This window comes from Diprion similis, chromosome 2 (genome assembly GCF_021155765.1).
Source record: "Diprion similis isolate iyDipSimi1 chromosome 2, iyDipSimi1.1, whole genome shotgun sequence".
NCBI classification, from domain to species: Eukaryota; Metazoa; Arthropoda; class Insecta; order Hymenoptera; family Diprionidae; genus Diprion; species Diprion similis.
In genome coordinates, this window is record NC_060106.1 from 7,422,040 (window position 1) to 7,441,073 (window position 19,034).

The 19,034-nt window shown below is 41.2% G+C and overlaps 1 protein-coding gene across 1 annotated transcript; it reads right to left on the reverse strand.

Moving 5' to 3' along the window:
• Nucleotides 1-13,113: 13,113 nt before the first annotated feature.
• Nucleotides 13,114-18,963, reverse strand: LOC124413974 (sperm-tail PG-rich repeat-containing protein 2-like). The gene is made up of 8 exons (XM_046894810.1): nucleotides 18,697-18,963; nucleotides 18,394-18,618; nucleotides 18,172-18,288; nucleotides 17,791-17,935; nucleotides 17,487-17,725; nucleotides 14,221-14,374; nucleotides 13,451-13,572; nucleotides 13,114-13,315 (listed from the first exon to the last, which is right to left on the reverse strand). Exons 1-8 carry the CDS (start codon nucleotides 18,823-18,825, stop codon nucleotides 13,121-13,123), a joined length of 1,326 nt encoding a protein of 441 aa, XP_046750766.1. The 5' UTR covers nucleotides 18,826-18,963; the 3' UTR covers nucleotides 13,114-13,120.
• Nucleotides 18,964-19,034: the final 71 nt, after the last annotated feature.

Here is a 19,034-nt window from a genome sequence, read left to right on the forward strand (position 1 = left end):
GCTAGAGACCCCACGTGAAAAATCATTACATAGAAACTGGGGGCGAATACTCTTCAAGGAAAATCAGTTCTTTTTAGCTAAATGAAATTTTAAATGTGAAAAAAAAATCATAAAACGTGTGTAAAACAAAAGTGTTGGAAAACTGTGAACAAGCCGTGGGGGCGTTTTGACCCCGATGTGTAGCATGAGGGTTAGATAATATCCGATTGGGAGTTAAAAAAATTTATAAACGTGCAACCTTATTTCATTAACTTGAAACAATCGAGCATCATAATCAATTAAAGTAAAGCTTACTTGACTTTTAACAGATTCGTAGGATATTAAGTACACAGAAAAAAATCTTACTTCAAACCAAAAAACTACTGCCAAATAAGGCATGGAATAAATTTATCTTCCGACTAAACGAACGACCCTCGTTGTCGTCAAGATTATTTATTTATACAGCAGAGAAAATTGGATCTCCACGCATTTCGCCGTAGCAACATAATTCGTTTCAGTCGGTTAAACCAAGATTTAAGAATCTCGCGCAAGCAAAGGTCAGAAAAATCCTCAACTATTACGGAGAGCAATAAATCCGATTATAAATCTGACCGAATGGGGCTTGCATAGGCGTCTCCAGGTCGACGCAACTTTCCATGGATATTTTCTTACCGTAATATAATAATTACGTAAATCGTCATGAATGATATGGCTAGGAGGAAAATTCACGGCCAAGAATCGTCGCCTCTCTGGCTCTTACTCGCCCACACGAGAGACTCGCTCCTCTGGTTACAACTTATGACGGAGACGCGCCTCGTTAATGCAGGGCCGGTTCCAGTCGTCCGTTGTCCGATTAATTGTATCCGGTTACAATAGCGATCAGAGCTGTCAATAATTCGAGGCTTATCGAATACGGATAAGAAGCTGCGTTGTGCAGTGGGTAGAAACCGCCTTTATCAACGGGACGACACGCAACCGATTCCGCAGCGCACGTAACGACGATAAAATATTAAAATCCAGGAGCGCAGGGCAGAACAAGAGTTTATTGTGTCCATATTTAATGTGACATTTTGCGCGAACAAAGGGGAAAAATGAAACATGAAAAAGGAAATAACGCATTCGAGTTCTCCGGCCGTTGATAGTACCTAATTCAAGACAAAAAAAAAAAAAAACAGTGGCGCTGATGCGGTTTTTCTCACGCTCCACTCGGCACGCATCATAGCATAGGTATACATACATGTATTTATGATGTAGTACGAAGGAGCCTGGAACTCGCGTGTCAGTGCCAAGTTCCTTAAAAGTTCCATGGAACGGAACGAAAACGCCGGCGCAAAAAGTGAGAGGTGAAAAAATCGGAAAAGAAGAAAAAGAAAGAATCGCAGGCGCCTTAATTTCCGCAATTACCGCATCTGCGTCTCTGCGTTTGATTTCCCGCGCATTTTGACGCACGTTCCAATCTCGTTTCAGTTTATTTTTACACATTTCGCTCCTGCATGTAACGTGTAACGGCCCGATCCCATAACCCCTGACATCCTCGGGAGTCCCGTAGGAGCGTTTCAGCGGATGTTGGGGAGGCCAAGGGTCACACGGGACGGCAAGGCGTGTTTACAATTACGTGCCCACGGTGGCTTCTAATTAAGATAATTAATGTCTTCGTAATTTTCGCCACACCATCCGTCCCTGATTTTCTTGTTTCTCTTTTTCCTTTTCTTTTTGCTTTTTGCTTTTTATCCACACTTTCAAGAATCCCAAGGAATTGTCAGTGGCTTTGTAACGCTCTTCATTAAGAATGACCAAAAATAATCGATTTTAAATTATATCGATAATTTTTTCCCGATTAACCGAATACAAACGATTATTTTTCCTCACAATCGGTTTTCGTTTTTTACTTCCATGAACGATGTAATACAATATCAATTTACGTGATTATTATTGTTATCATTGTCTTACTTCCTAAGTACTTATTTGATATAATAAGCGGAAGATGAATGAAAATTTTCACCTAAAATTGAGATATATTTTGAATAGAACTATAACTTTTCCTAAAACTTCTTCGCTAATAAGATTACATCCTAACGAAATTTTGGTTTCATATGCACCGTATCAAGAAAATACAAAATAATCGATTAATTTTTACCGATTTATTCGCGTCCTGTTCGATTTTTTTGGATTCGATTAATCTACTGATTTTTACCGATTCAATCGTTTCATTTTCGATTTTTTTTTTTTTTTTTTGACTCTATTATCAATGCATCGATTATATTTATCTCTGTGGCCATCGCTGCTCTCGAGCCTCAGATTCCCGCCTAATACCTACCGAGGTGGCTCTATTTGGGGATTTCGGGAGGTTAGGCACTTGGCGTTCTTTTCATTGAGATTGACAGCCGTCATGTATTATTTGTGCTCCCGGACAACCGGGATGCCTTCAATTGTCTCTACTTTGTTCTGGTCACGTCCGTTTCAAATGGTATCGCACAAATTACTTAATAAAAATCAATCAGCCTTTCTAAATTAAATTTGCATCGATCAGAACTGTGCGGAGCCTTCACCGCTATAATTGATGCCAAATGATCTCGAAGATTTAAAATCATCGAGTAAATACACGTGTGACTCTTTGTCAAAAGTGAAAGATTTCACGTCAGTCACGAGGTAAAGTCACGGCAACATTCATTTTCTATTTCCTAAAATGTCCTTAGATCTTTCTGTGTGTTTTCCTTTTTTCACTTATTTTGTGATTAGTTGTCATTTGCAAACCGTTCGCAAATTGCTTATTAAAACACCGACGTATATTGCCTTCGAATGCGGTTAATAGTAGGTTCACATCTTGAACGCCTACATTTATAACCTCGAGTTCGGGAAAGCAATTAACGTTGTACAAAGAGGTTCTCGGAGCTAAAATCTTGCTGCATACCACGTCCATGTATTTACGCAGCCTATGACATATCGGAGGAATTTGCAGGGCTCGTTTTTGGTCTGCAGTTAGGGTCAGCTTCGTGACTCATGACGCAAGGCGATCGAAATAAATGTAAGAACGTCCTTTTATACGTTGCTCTGTTTCATCCCCGCAGGATAAGATCGGCAATAAATTCGCAACTTCCACTCCAACTAATGGCAAATATCACAAAACTTTTTTATCATTTTTTCGTCATATATACAATATGTCCAATATAATTCCTTCCAAAGCGGCTGAAATTGTATTGTCGTCATCATTATTACATGAGTAATACTCTGAAGAAAATTCATGGAGAAGCTTGCACGGAAATAAAGCTCCATCATTTATACCGAAAAGCTCTTTCCTCCGGTTTTGCATCGGTCGTGTTTTTCGTTTACTTTCATTCCCCCTATTTTCAGTGCAACCATTGCAAGACTGAAGTCTCTCTGTGCACACACGACACTGTCAATCACTGATATTTGGTAATTAAAGAGCGTGCAGTCGGGGTGAACAGTTACGCAGGACTCACTAATTGATCGTAAATACAGTGGACCGGTCGTTGTCGATTAAAATTTTCGAACCAAGGGTCTGATCGGTTCCTGCCCAGTTGAACTATCGTCTATATGCAACGTTAACGAGTAGAGATTTATATTTAAACCGTTACGTTAACTCCGGCCCGCTCGGCTATTCGCGTTAACGAACCCATCGTCAGGGCCCAAATAAACATTACCAAAGATGAGCCTTCCTTTTGCTCTGTAAATCCTGTCCGTTTTCGGTACTAACCTGCCTGAAATGCAATTTATTAACGCTCAATGTTCAGTTAGTAACAAGTATGATGAGGTGAAGAAAAAAGTTAGTTTACTGGGTTGGCCCATCACCCCGAGCAAAGTTTTTCCCATTGTACTTTCCGTCGACGTAGACGAAACTTTTTGACGAAAAGATCCGGTACATCCGTGAAGTTATCAGCAGCCATGGGAAATAGAATAATTTAATTTACCTTGAAAATTGGAACGCATGCAAACATGAATTCTTGCGTCAGTATCTGGATTCTAATTAAATCCATTGACTTTGGTCGTAATTGCGTGCCCCCAAAAACATTAAATCAAAGTCTTCATGAACGGAAAAATGAAATTTGTAAAGAAGAGTTGACCCGACTAGTTTTTCGATCGATTATGTATCTAGGCTTAAAGTGTATCGTGTGCATCTCTTCAAATTATCCCTGCCTTTTTCGAAATATAAATAAATAATCAGTTCTTACGTCAAGCGTATAATCCACTTACAAAACCATTTCAATGACTTACGAGTTCAATTTGCAAGCCTGAAGTCCAGTCTCATGAATTTAATGGATTCCTTAATCTTTTAATCTCATTATTACCGTAGTTTTATGCAAAATAATCCGAGACTCGGAGGGCCTTCCGCGACAAATAAAAGACCGAAAATTGAAAGGAAAGCTAACATCCATATGCATCGGCAGTGGGTCAGAGCGGCATTGTTATTGGTGCAATTCTTATTCGAGAACAGGATCTCGAAGTGCAATGGCCGAAGGAGAGCTTACGACGTGACTTTTGTCGAGCCACCACCCCCAGGATCGGATATACCATACGATACTTACACCGCCGTACGATTCCCGGCACGATTCATTAACTTCCTCACAAACGTCTGGATCTCCGCTGTCGCTCCAGAGAGGGAAGGAGGGATCCCTCGCAAGCCCCTCTCTGCAAACGATCCTGCAGGAGCAGGAGCTGCAGGATGACGTTAAGAAATAGTTGCGGCATTGAATTCAATGGGACAAGAGTTATGGGATCTCGGCTACATGTATACATCCCCCCATATCGTGGCTCGAGACGACTCTTTCTCGGCTGTACGTCGAGGGGATATCCAAGGTCGCAAATGACTCACGAGCGCCGATTTTTACTCAGGATCCATGCGCTCGCCTTGGTACCTCAACCGGAAAAATTGCAATCCCTTGTCTCGTGTCGTCCCTCCGGGTAATATTTTTCAACTTGTTTTCTTGTTCTAGAATATATTCTGCATTTTTCAACTATTCTTCGTGTACCTATTCAGTTGTACTTCACAAGTGGTTCTGGGATGAAATTTTTCTTTCCCATAAATATTGTGCTTAGTACCTGATGGATTCTTGTGACTTTGCACCAAGAGATGGATTTTAGTTTTATTTAGTTTATAGAAAATCGCACTGAAATGGATTTTATTACAATTGTGTGCAAATATTGTTTGAATTACTGCGAAACGTGCTGAACAAGTTATCTGATAGGAGAACGTCGGAAACCACTAATTATTTTTTATGGCCTTCGTCCCAAAAAATGATGAAAAAATATTTTGTATTTTTTTTTTCAATGACTTTGCATCCTTTAATTCTAACTGTATTGAATGAATTATTTACTATTTATAAATACGTATTACCACAAAAATGTATATTCCGGAGTAAATGGCCTTTAATCATTTACAAAAAATCTTTTAAAAAAATTTTTGTGTCCTCAAAGAATTTTGCATACTTCAATTCAACACAGTACTCACTTTTCTTCAGTGCTCAACTGTGTATAATCCTAACGTAATAAAAAATAAATATAAGATAAGTCGGGATATGTTCAATAGCCGCAACCATCTTAAACTGAAAAATACTAAACCGAACTACAGCAAGTAGTCATTGCTGAAGGATATCTCAATATTGCAGAGTAAAACAACAGGACCAAGAATGGTCTTCATCCATTGTCTGCAATACTGCAATGGAACATAGATCGAGCTGACAATATTGAGTGTCGTTTATGCACGATGTGCACAACGACCGGACCGGCCAAAATCCAATCGACGATTCAGACAAATCTCTTACATCAACGCGTTAACTTTTATGCGGATAGTCCGCACGTGGGTTCTGGTTGTCTTGAGCCTGTAAAGCGGGAGTTTACGAGGTTTGATAACCTCGCGACAGCAGCGACAGTTTCATTGCCTCATAAAAGTCACCGGTGAGCATGTATATACGTATATATGTATTTGTATAAATATATATAACAGTTTTTGCCGGGTGCCGCGCGTCACCATTTATGCTGCTTATAGAGGTTCTTGTGCATGTGCATGTGCATGGATAGCGACGTCAACAAAACTGTCAAACTCCTTGCGTATAACTTTATTCGCGCTCGAGGAATGAATCAATCGGTGTCACCAGCTGGCATCATCCTTCGTGACGATGTACGCTCGTAAAGAGTCAAGCCCCATAAGCGTTGGCCGGTTATTCAGGGAAGAAATGACTGTATTCGAGAGATTGCGGAACCAACGCGGCCATTTTCACCGTGTCGGAATGACCGCCAGCGGCGTCTGCAGCTTCCCTTAACTTCTTCTTTTCAAGAATCCCGGAGATTCTCAGGGCTCTTTATGTACCTATAGAAGAAGGAAAAGAAACGAGGAATAAAAAATGAAAAATAAATGCACCGCGCTTTGTTTCTGCACGAATGTACCGGGATGCTGTCCTCATCTCTGCGGTTTCTCGACGCCCCAGTATTACCACGCAAGAAAGAACTTCCGGTTACTTTGTTGTTACTTTCCCTAGCTTTGAAAGAGCCGAGAGTAGGTACGTCCGACTCCCGGTTCCTCTGCGATTTCGTTACGCTTTTCTCTCGCTTTTCGTGTCCCTGACGGACTTTTGATGTGCCTGACACGCTGTCTTACACTAGCAAGAATGGCGGGGAGTTTGCAGGTCAGGAACAATGGCGCTGCAGGGTCAAATAAATCAGGGTCTTTTGATACGACGAATCCCGATTAAACGTCGGTCTTTCCCAGGCAGACTGGATGACGGGGAAGCGCAAATCGCGATAAGATTGTGGTACCAATTATGTTCAATGGCCGATTCGGTCCTCAGCAACCCTTTTACTGCGAGTGCAAAGCTACTTGTTAGGTATATGTCTGTTTTTGTTCCTAATCGTAGAGGGATTGATCCTGCGGGATCCGGAAGCGACTCTTGGTGCCAAAAAACTAAGCTCCACCGGGTTCTTGGGGGGCAATGAAGGCATTATCGAGGTGTCGGAGTAATTTCGTTAATTCTCGGCAATTTATTCGTTACAATAGAACACCGTGAAAATAGCGAGATAACACCCGGGCACTTAAACTGGTCCTGGAACAAAAGCAAAAGCGATGTATTTCTCAGTGGTAAACTCGAAATGATAAACCTCGGGCGTTTTCCAAGCTCCAGTATACCTACGTTGTTCAGGTCTTTAATCGTCGAATTTGAGTCGAACCTTCACCGCGATACTGCACTCCAGCAGACAGGTTTGAACTGCGAACAAAGCGAGTACCGAAAGCCCCTTCGGATGGAAAGAGGTATTTCTCAATCAGAAACATTCCTATCGTATCCCCACCTCTGGCTATCCAGAAGTCTGAGAGCCGTCTGCCAGGGTTGGAATTCTACCCCCTACCGATCCTCTTTCTTCGCCGGGCTCTCTTTGACCCACGGAAAGGAGTTGTTCTCATGGTTAGTTAACGCGGGTAAAACGCGGAGTGTTATTGCTGCTGGGTGAATCGAAGAGACTGTAAAGGAAGAGAAATAGAGGGAGAGAGAGAAGACCATTTTCAATTTGTACCGCGTTTAGGAGCCCCGTTAAAAGTCGGTGCATGGTACGTACAGGAGAACAAACCGGCGCTGGATCCATCCGTCTGTCTCTCTGTCCGAGGCAGACAATGCCATGCGTAGGACATCGCGTACTATACGAGCCGAGCTGCAGGGGCCGCCCCTTCCATGTACCCATCTCTGATTGATACCCTCGGCCCCTTGGCCCCACGTCGTGCAATTCGCGTTCTGGATACTTCGCTACCGCTATCGCGATCCCGCGAAATATAAACGACTGGCCGGGGAACAAATCTCTTCGGGAAAAACTCATACAATCGAAGACCGATTCGACCCCCTGATGGACATTTGTTTCCACCTTCATTCTTGCTCGTGGTTCTAAAAGTATTACTTTAACCAGATATTTGTTGAAACTTTCACCAGCTGATGAAGATCTATAGATATTGACTTCTTCACTTTGTACTCTTCATTTTCACCGAAGATGTAACAATCACAGGATCACACGATCAATCGAACTCGTCATGTACCAATTCCTGATCGAATCAATGAATGCATGGTTCGAGGTCTGTATTGATATTGTAATGAGAACTTTTGTGTTTCAATATATCTTGAGTAATCGATACTTTGAATGAATGATCAGGAATTGAGTGTTCCAATTATTCAACATTTTTATAACCAGATCTCTTGCAAAAACAAGTGCACCTCCACGCTCCTTGTATTGATCACATTCATATCCGCAGAGCATGAATGGGAACAAGCTTCCTTCTAGTCGACGCAATTCGATTTCAAGACGGGTTGTTTCGCACTGGTGAAATTGCGAGTATTGTAATAGGAAACGGGAAGCCATGCGCGAGTACTGGGAAGTAAGATATAGTCTAGTATCACCTCCGGAACGACGTGGCTTTTTATTAGTTCTGACGACGCAGAGGAAGAGACGTGCAGAGGCGATGCTTGAACCAGACAGACATCAGCCAGCCGCAAAGACTCAAACTTCGCTGGCATCCCGGGTTCGCGTATCTCCTGTCCCTTGTACCGCAGATGTCAGCCGCATCAAAGAGACATTCCACGCTACTCAGGAATCTCAGGAATTGCTCCTTGCATACATGAGCGCCTCCACCCACCTCCAAATTAGACACGACGCGATGGTGACATGGTTCACAGCGCCTACGTAAGACGTACCCGATACGTCGATACAACAAGTATTAACGATAATTAAATACTAATTACATACATTCTGTCTTTTACTTCTGGAGAAACCGTTTCAATAACGATACTTCAAAGGAAAAGGTGCGCAGTTGTTTCAAACTGTTCCAAACTGATTTAGGGAGCAGTTACGGCCTCGATTCAAATTAGTAATCTTGCCAATCGGAGTTGAGAGAAAAAATCGAACCAAAGGAACTAACCTTAGTTCTGCAGCACTTTTTGCGGCAGATTCTTAACTTTTTTCCATTTTTGAGACTCGTTCCAGTCTCTCAGAATATAATCATAAACAAATCGTCTTACACACGGTCCTTTTTGGTCTTGAGAGAAATTCTGCGTTCTCTGATAAAATACTCACAATTCTGAATCACTCTCGAAGAAGGCCAACTATTTTTGCATGCTCCATCGATCTGTGGTAACTAAATATTCACTGGCCACGTATGTACAACAGGGTACCTGACCTCACGGTGATCTCACTAATGCGAAGGCGCATCACAGGTACGCGAGGCTTGCCCTCGCAGGTATAATCAGTATGCAAATTGTGGGTTATTGGTTACAACCAACCCTGCGTCGGTCATACGTAGGCATATTGTAAGCCAACCAACCACCCAACCAACTAGCTGCGGTGCATAGCCTGCAGTTGCTTCTTTCTCTGCTCTCGTGTTTTGTATTTAAATTAATTGCAATCAAAGGATTTTTAATAGCTCTCCAGCTTGAACTTTACGAACTTAACCTAAACTTGAACTCGAAACGAAAAAATAGTGAAGTCATTATTGAACTTGCCATTTTAAAATCGATAAGCATTCAACGTTTAGTCTTGAATTTGACATTAGCAACCTAAAGAATCCACGTAAAGCAAATTTGCAATGCGCCGTGACTCCGGAAAAATGCAAGCTGAGTCCGAAAATGTACGACACTTTAAAATAAAACTCTGTACAAACTGAAACTCAGAAAAATCGTCATCGAGTTAATTAAGCTAATTTGTCAATCTTCTCAATAGAATAACAGAGCATTCGATTACTTTTTTCTAGGGAGACGACAATACCAACCAAAAATTTGTCAAATTGCCCTACAAGACAAAAAGACCAAAACATAGCTAAACGAGCGTAACTAATTTAGCACCCTACTTAATCTGGTATGCGAACGCAGGCAACTCCGGGTATAAAAACTTCCATAAAAACGTAACCAGGAATGAGAATTCACTTACAACTGCGTTTGGGGTAATTAAGGAAAGGGTGCAGAACAATGTACATACGAGTGAACATTTACGTTTCACCAAAAAGACACATTATTGCTAAAATATCAGCACGTATATTCTGTTTGTTGTCATTATAAGCTCAAATTTTGGTTATCACTTGAAAACGACAATTCGGCAGTGCTCGTTATGGCGATATCCATTACTCGGATTCATCACTTTACGCAAGGATAAGTGATTTTTGTTCTACACGTGATTGAGTCATGATTTATCCACCCCACAGCTTTGTCAAGTCCGCCATTTAAAATCTTAGATTTTAGCCCCCTGCGGACTTGAAATGTAACTATGGCATTGACGATAATAATGAATCAACAATGAAGTATGCGAGAGAAATTCTTTCATAGATTGAGAGCTGATTAAAATAAGAGATAACGAATCACATAAATCGAACGGAGCAGATAAATAGCCAGCTCATATTTTGGTCTAATAAATAAAATTCGAAGAATTAATTTATTTTAATTGGGTTCACTGGACTGTGTATTTATCGTTGTTACGGCCCGCCAACGCTCTACAGTCACGTATTCGATGCTCTGGTTTATAATTAAAGCCAATCGTCGTCTGCGCTGTATTTTTCTATAGACCAAATATAGACCCTCCAACTATTCCCAGTGACAAATTAGATAATTAGGAATAATACCGGTCGAATAACCTCCGATAGGTTAAATCGCGTGTTTGACCATAAGCAAACGCCTCGCGCTGCGAATAATTAACACTCGCATATCTATACGGACACGTTTAATTAGTCTAATTTTGGTGCGACGGCACGTGATAGAGAGACCAATTCGAACATTTGAATAATCGCAAACAATGGCAGAGTGATAATGTATAATTTGTCACGCATGAACGAACTAATCATTCTATTCCGATAATAACGACCCCGTGTTAAACAGTTTCTGAAAACATATAAAGCCGATCAGCGTCATGTTTCCCTTTTCACGCTTGCAACTAAATTTCTTGACTATTATCTACCGACGATATCCACGCCTACTATCGACTTGTACCCAGAAGTCTCTGCGTGAGACGGCTTTTACTTCAAAGAGGAGGACACTATGCAACGAGTTTGAAATACGCCTGCAAGAGTCAAGAGTACCTCGACGAAAGTTATTGCCTGACGTTATTTTTCCAAGTGTAAAAGCAGCTGTAGACTAACTATTGGTCACTCGCCATTCCCGAGGTCAGAATGTATTCGCATACTCGCAGAGATCCCTGCTGCCAGGGAACAATTAATGCCTGTAACCTTACAGTTCCAAGAATAGGATAGGCAATTGACTATGTGCTGTTTGCCACAAATATCATGTGTCCATCACGTCGCAAGTTATTAAGTTTAGTGACGTCTGTCGAGTGGGACTCAAATATAATAGTCCAACTCTCGGCAGCGGGTGCAACGTTTCTGGTAACGAATGTAAATCTCGTCTAGTTATATTGCAATTCCAAGCAATATTGCAATCTCTGAGGCAGAGAAACCTAGCTGGAAATTCAGGGCCTGTTGCAAGACTGCTAAACGCCAGGGAGACAAGGCGGAACCAAGGAAAATACGAAGCAGAATGCAGTTACGACGCATATGAAATCATTGTACGATTCATTACTACTGCGGATGAGTGATATGATATTTCCACGACGTTAACATCCCCATGATCTGGTTTGTAGTTTCATGCTCGGTTGCATTCTAACGCCTACACTGCATTTAATCTTGTGCAATAAGGCACACGAATGCATATTGGCAGATGCTGAACTCTAAATACAGATCAATACCGATAACTCATCTACTGGTGTTCTCTGCGATACTTACCATGTGGATATGTGATATAATTGAAATTTGCTCAATAACTAATACTCTGTTCTTTTTTTTAACCACGATCACAAGCGTCTGTAAGCGCAAATTCGTAAATACTGATTGATACTTTATGCCAGTCATTGATGCCTGGAGGAAACAATTAAAGCAATCATCCGTCTGTCGCTGCGGTATACTTACAATGGTCTGAAATACAAGAGAACGTACCACGCTTATAGGGGGATTCATTGCGAGATTGCATAGAAATATGTATTCTGTATGGAGGCAATTTATTACAGAATCTGTAAGGCTATCGACCGATCGTAATGAGGTTTTCACCTCTCAGATCATGTCGATGACCTTGATTCCTCCGAATCAAGGAGCAGCACGATGTCCAGAAAAACTGATATCCAAAGTAGAGTGGTGCAATACCATATTAGCTGCTTAACCCAACTACCACCAGTTGTCTATAGCTTCTCTATTCTCGCTCGTTATGAACATCAATATATTGTTATTGGACCTACCAGTAACCTATTATGCTTTATGGTGTCAGGGTGAAATCACAGCAGTAGGGTGAATCCTCTTTATTCCGTGGACAAGTCTCTCTTGTAATATGTGTAACAAGTATAAGGGCTGCCCGGGTCTTCAACGAGCTCTTTTGTTTAATCCTTCAACCTTTCAATAATGACGCCTCTTTCTCGCCTGAATGAATTTACGTTACATCGGATATTGAGTACACAATCGTCGGATTGAAAAATAGTAAAAAATGTTTTCGGCTAATTGGATGTTTTGTTCAACAATCACCTGTCCTCGATATTCAATATGCATTTCAACAACGACTATTGACGCAGCTTCGAGGTTTTGACAACCTTGGTTTAAAATGCTATACAAAGGACACCGATTTTGATTTCAGCATGAATCGGGCTGTGGGCTAGGGTAAGTGGCAGATACTTCAACTTTTGTCCAGTATTGATCGAGTGCCTTCTTTCTTGAAGAGGCACAATGGGCATCTTCACCCGCAGGAGGGGGATCGTGCCCGTACGCGCTATCACGGGGTGAATCACACCCCATATTGAGTAGCTCCTGACTGACGTTATCAGCCGTTCCTGGTCCCACACTGTCTCGTTCCCTGGTGCGTTTTTGTTAATTAAATGGCTCCACTCCACTGCACCCCCCTCACCGCAGCCATACTGTAAGATATTTGGGGCTGGACTCGTTAGGCAATTTTTTGCCTTTCTCAGTCTCTGAAGGTTCGAATTTTTCAAAACTTCCGGTATAAATTAGTTTATTTCATCATGATTTGAATCTTGACAAATATTTCACAATGTCATTGTTAAAAAAAAAAGCACATCGTCGAAACAAAAATATAAAAAAAATAATGATCAAATCGTATGTGTAAAAAAAGAGTAACTAATGTCTGTGCGAGCTGCAAAATGCGTGGTTCTGGGCTGCAACCGCTTTGCTGAATGTACGGAGAATTTTTTTCGTCCTCAGTCGACGAACCCAGGGGATTTCGGGCGGTTGTAAATCCTTCAGCACTTTTGGCTTACCGAGAGTGACGTTAAAGTGTCTCTGCAGAATTGAAGACGCCGAATACGGATGAAGCTAAACACAGAAAATGTGGTTGGCATATGTTAGCGACACATGTGATCCGCATATCAATCATAACTAAAATTTTATGCATGCTAGTTGAAATCAAATAAGGAAAACAGGGGTGGGACCTTACAAATTTTAACTTACACAGTAATCCTGTGGTCCCGGACCCGTTTCCGTAACCGCCTTCCTGAATCTTCGCCCGTAGGCAATCGAGCCGCCCTTCACATTCTCGGATATATCTCCCCTCGTGTTGGTCAAACCCGGACCTATTACTCGATACATACGGTTAAAATTTGCTCGATATCTCGATACAAGATCGTAAAAGCTACTTCAGTCAAAGGGAATCACCCTCCATCGCGTGAGTAGAGATGTTACATTCTGTACAATATTTGATCATTATCAACCACACTTTTTTCAGATTCGTCACATTTCAATACTCGCGCTAAATTTACGCTGAATATAATATAATTTTCAACCTCCCTCTCATCTTTTCTCAAAGAAAAAAGAGAGTAAGGAAAGTTGTTACAATCGCCTACAAATGAAACTTTGACTTCTCATTAGATCTCCGAGTTTTAAGGTCTAGAAAATCACCCTCGACGATTTTCATGTGTGAATCTGTGTGATCGATCTTTTGCTGCAGACAATATTTCAAAACCGAATGTACAGATTTTTATGATTTTCGTTTGAATTGAAGAGGCTTTTCCTAACTTAGAACTGATTAGATTTTGGATCTGATCAGTCCAGTCCAGATAGCTTCCAACTTATTAAACGAACACAATTAAAATAAAAAATTCTATTGTTAATGTTTTATGGGTTCAAACGTATCCGAACGTGAAGTTCTGCAGACTTATCAAGAACAGCCAGATTAACCCCGCGTTTTTTTGTTTTCTAATGTGCGTAGATAAGTTTATTACCAGGGACGTTTATATCCATCCAGTCCGGTACTTCCGGCATGCGAATTTGCTTCGAATTAAATGGGGCGTCCTCGGAACATTTAAAAAATTCGCAAGGCTCGTGACACGCCTTATACGCCGTTGCTACATCATAAGCATTCGGTGCCACTGACTCCTGTTCATCAGAAAGATATTTAACAATTATGTTTACTACGCAAATTAACATTATTCCTTGCAATGCTATGTATAAAATAATGAAACCTATAGTAATTTTTTTCTGCAAACGCCCACCTAAAAACAGCCCATTGATTTGACGTGATAAAATCTCTACGTTTTGGTCACTATACCAAATAGTCAAAGTTTGAAGATGAATATTTTTAATATAATCATAAATTCTGTTCTAAAAAAACTGAATGTTTGACTGAGGGAGGAAGTGAACAAAAATCTTGACACCTTTAAACATTATTACTTGTCTCATATTCTTGCATTGAATGAAAAGCCATGAACGTTTTCTTCGAATATTCAACCTGGAAAACGAACGACGATGGTCTAGTACAGAGTGAAAATGTGAAAGAGGCTAAGTGCTAATTGCTGGAAAAATCAATATCCCCTTTCACAGATCAATTATATCAGCGATGTGCCACATGAGGTAACACTTTCATAGGATAACCTAATTTTTATTTAAAAAAAAATTGGCACTTAGCGACTCTCTTTTCCATTAAATATTTCGGAGCTGTGCAAATGTCGGCCAGCGAGTTTACAGATATATTCTCGTGAGCATGCAAAAAATATTTCAACCAACGAAACATTCGCGTTCACGCAACAATCGCAGACAATTAATGCGAACCGACGTAATTTTTATTCCAAATGATTAACACTTGGCAACTCTCTTTTCCATTAAATATTTCGGAGCTGTGCAAATGTCAGCCAGCGAATTTTCAGATATACTCTCGTCGTAAGAAAAAATGTTTCAACCAAAAAAATATTCGCGCTCACGCAAGAATCGCAAATAATTAATGCGAACCGACGAATGGTGGGCGTGATTGTTCGCCGCCTTCCATTTGGCGGTTAATCGAACGCGGACGACCGCGACGCTCATAACTCAAAGTCCCGGAAATGACATTCCATGCGTTTTCGGTCCAGCATGTGTGGGTATATATACTGTTCTACGCGCTAAGGTCATTTCCATATTCTAGTGTGAGTTTCACGTCAATATAGGTACGCGTGCAGAGAAATCACTTCCGGTTCACCGATCCGGAAATTCAAGCCAATTCTCTGTGTCGATGTCTCCCTTGCTACTCGTCTATCTCCCCCTCTCTCTCTTTCTCTCTCTCTCTCCCTCTCTCTTTCACTACCCCACATTCCATTCGCTCCTACTCTGTTTTTCTCTCCTTCCCTACATTCGCACGTGATTCGCACGATTCCTGCAGTCGATGGGCGAGATATTTCTCTCTGCATTGCGTATCGCAACCGGTATACTGCAGGTGAGTACCTAGAAATACTCGATCAAATATACGAGTTGAAAAATATATTTTAATCATCTCAAGATTTTTTTTTCTCCTAGGCGCAAGATCCAATTGTGAGATCTTTGCTTTCTAACAATAAAACCACAACATCGACGCTCTGCAATTACTTAAAAAATATTAGTGTTGACTACCTGCAAACACTACAATATTGCTAAAAAATCCGCAACGAAGAAATAAAAATCAGAAAGGAATAACTCGTTCAAAAATCTGACCAAATCAGATGTCAGCGTTAGAAAAAGTGCAGAGGAAAGCTTCTTCTTGTTCAAGATGTATCAGTTCGAAGTGTATATATGGATGTTCGTATACCTCGCTCTGATCCAGACAGCGAAGAAATGCGACAACGTTAATTTAACAAGACACAATTATAGTGGAATAGCCGGTTTATCGATTAGCGCTTATCGGCAGGTTTAGTTGGAACATTTATATGGGCAGGCTAGCCCAGCGATAGCCCATGGACACCGTCCGGACGATCGAACGGAGGGAAAGCCGGTGCGGCGCCCTCTCAATTAACGGCGAAATTGCATCCCGGTATCGGCTACCTCAGATAGATGCATCGCCTGACTTATTACCACTAGACTGACCCTAATTAGTCGAATATTGATGGTCTCCCTTCGTGTTACGATTATAATTATTAATCCTTATTGGAGCCCGAAAATTCGCAGAATTGCGTTGCAATTGAAAGAATTACGCACACGCGCTATCCGAAAATAACACCGGGTATAAAACCAGTTTAACATGATCTAAAAAGACCAATTTCAAGGGACCAAGGAACTTTGTTTCACATCTCTATTCAATCAGTCTATAATGCAAGGTTTGTAATATACAATATTCACACGAAAGATGGCAATTTAAAAATTTTTGAGAGGGGCATTTAAGAATCTAAGTACGCATGGTATTCGGAATCGATGACAGAGATTCACGCCAACTCAATTTTTTGTTTTCGTAATAGCGAAGTTGGCCAGGATTGGTTTTAATTTGCAAACCATTGAAGAATACGTCAAAGAATCGATATAAGGACAGAATGTAAAATGAAGTTGATAAATCGTGTGATGCCAATTCAAGCATTTCAGGATATTGAGAATCAAGAATTTCCACATCTCAAGAAGTTGGAAAATTTTTATAAAATCATACTTTAAGTATATCCTTGCATTATTGCCAAAAACAATGTAAATCGTCTTCAACCAATTAAGGCTGAAAAATCATTTTCAAGGGAACAACTACCGATATACCCCAAACTAACCGGTTCCAAACTGAAACGCTTTGCCGTGTAGCCGCAGAATTATTTCCAACAGCATCAATTCGTATTCATACTACGTCATACTATAAAAATCGTAAACAATGCGGTCTGACCTCCATACCCAGCAATTAAATTGCACTTATACGTAGTGTATAAGGAGCTTTCAGCTGGTACACGTTAAGCACCCTCGCTAAGTTGAACTGTCCAAACTTCGGTTAATTACGTTCTCATTGCCTCATCTAATTAGGAGCACCTCGAGAGCTACTCGTGACATAGTAATTATGCACCTGTTTTTCAATTGCGATACCGTTTCGGGGACTACCAGACACCTGGCTTTACTGTCTGTAAATCCCTTTCCATTCTACGCGAGTGCTGATAAGTTACCGATAGTCGGTAATCTCGATCTACGCCAGAAATTTATCACTCACGCTTACCTAATGGCGATGCACACTTCGTAGAAAACCAATCCTAGCATGGTAAGTCAAAGTAATTAAATATGTATTAGATTCCACCAATTTACCAACCTCTCGAATACACTTGAATCGTTTCGTGGTTGACTTGAATACCGAGTGATGAACGGACTTTCGGGGTACTTTTTTGTTGATTTCTGTTGGGTACTTGTTGGGTCCGGGACCATCCGAACCGACGAGGACTGAGGTCCTGCTAACCGACGAGTTGAAACCCACCTTTACGTAGTTTCTCCGACATTTTTTGCACGCTTCATAAGCCAGACCATCTTTTGGGGAAAAATATTCTCCTGGCCCTGATAAATATGAATAAAAATTAACTTGAAGAGCTGGAAGATTGCTGAAGAAACACGATTTTTACCTGGCGTTAACGTGCCATCAAATGCCTTGAATCGTGCTGCCAGGGATCCAAATGGCGCAGCTATTATCGAACCGGGACAGCATTTTCTTTTCACCGGATTGTACGAATCAGGTGCTGGGTTCTCGTTGGTAACGTTCACGAACCTCTGCAAGTGCAGGGATAAGTGTTTCAAGAAATCGTTTTAGGTGTCCAATACCAGGGGATACGTGATATCAGAAGATTGAAAATTGGAAATTGTTCCATGATTGATGGTGATTTACTGTGACAAGACTCCACCATGAGAACATTCTCTTCCTCGAAATACCTACAGTTTTTAAAAACCAACCCACTTAAGGGAGAATTCATATTTCCTCAACGAATTGCAACTTGAATTGTGCTAACCTTGGTTCCCTGTCCAAACGGAGGTGGCTTAAAAATGTACTCTTGGCACTCGCAGGAGATTTCTTTAGTATCGAACGGGCTTTTCGAGATTGCGTATGCATTGGGTGCTGGGTGGCCCTGCGGTTCAAGATGCATGATCGTGAGTCAGTAAGTTTTTAATCTAAGGATATTTGATATATGATGATATAGCGATCCCAAACTAGAGATGAAACCAATTTTGACCTCGCGCAAGTTCTTTGTGAACATAGCTTCGATGTATCGCGTTTGTTTGGAAGTCTTCCTCCTTGACTCCCTCAGCTTTTCGGCCAGTAGTCTTCCAGGGTTTTCAGGCTTCTCTAAATCGTATGTTCCAGGTCCCGGACCACAAGAGAGTCTGATTTTATCATCCCTGCCAGTCATACGGCTCCAAAAGTTTCCCTTGTATGTCCGGGTGGTGAAATTTAGTTCCTAAAACGAACATTATTTTACCTAGATTCATTCATCATTAGATGTACATACTTTCGATCATAAATTTTAGTCGCTCACCTCCCTGGGAATGTCATAAAAGAGCGAAGGCTCGTTTTCGTCCGGTGAATTTTTCACCAAACAACCAAAGTCGTTTACATCATATCCGTTGGCGTCTCGATGCGTAGGAACAGACACTGCACTTGCCATGATTGATCGTGGTGGTGGTCCCAAGTACAGCTTAAACCCGCAAAAGAACACTAAAAAGCTAGCACAGACTCCTTTCTTACCGTCTTAAGATAACTCAAATTGTTATTTACCGCTCCTGGAGCACCCCGCCATGTTCCTGGATGACTCCGCTGCTTGGAAGGCGATCGCTTAAACACATCGTCCGGAAGTCTATAGTTACCAGGCCCAGG

Bases quoted from the DNA above. Each gene is read 5' to 3' on its own strand.
- LOC124413974 (XM_046894810.1), bottom strand. From the start codon at position 18,825: ATGGCAAGTGCAGTGTCTGTTCCTACGCATCGAGACGCCAACGGATAT. The intron at 17,936-18,171 runs GTTAGCACAATT...CTGCACTTGCAG, and splicing joins CGTTTGGACAGGGAACCAAG to AGGTTCGTGAACGTTACCAA. The intron at 17,726-17,790 runs GTAAAAATCGTG...CATATTTATCAG, and splicing joins TGATGGCACGTTAACGCCAG to GGCCAGGAGAATATTTTTCC.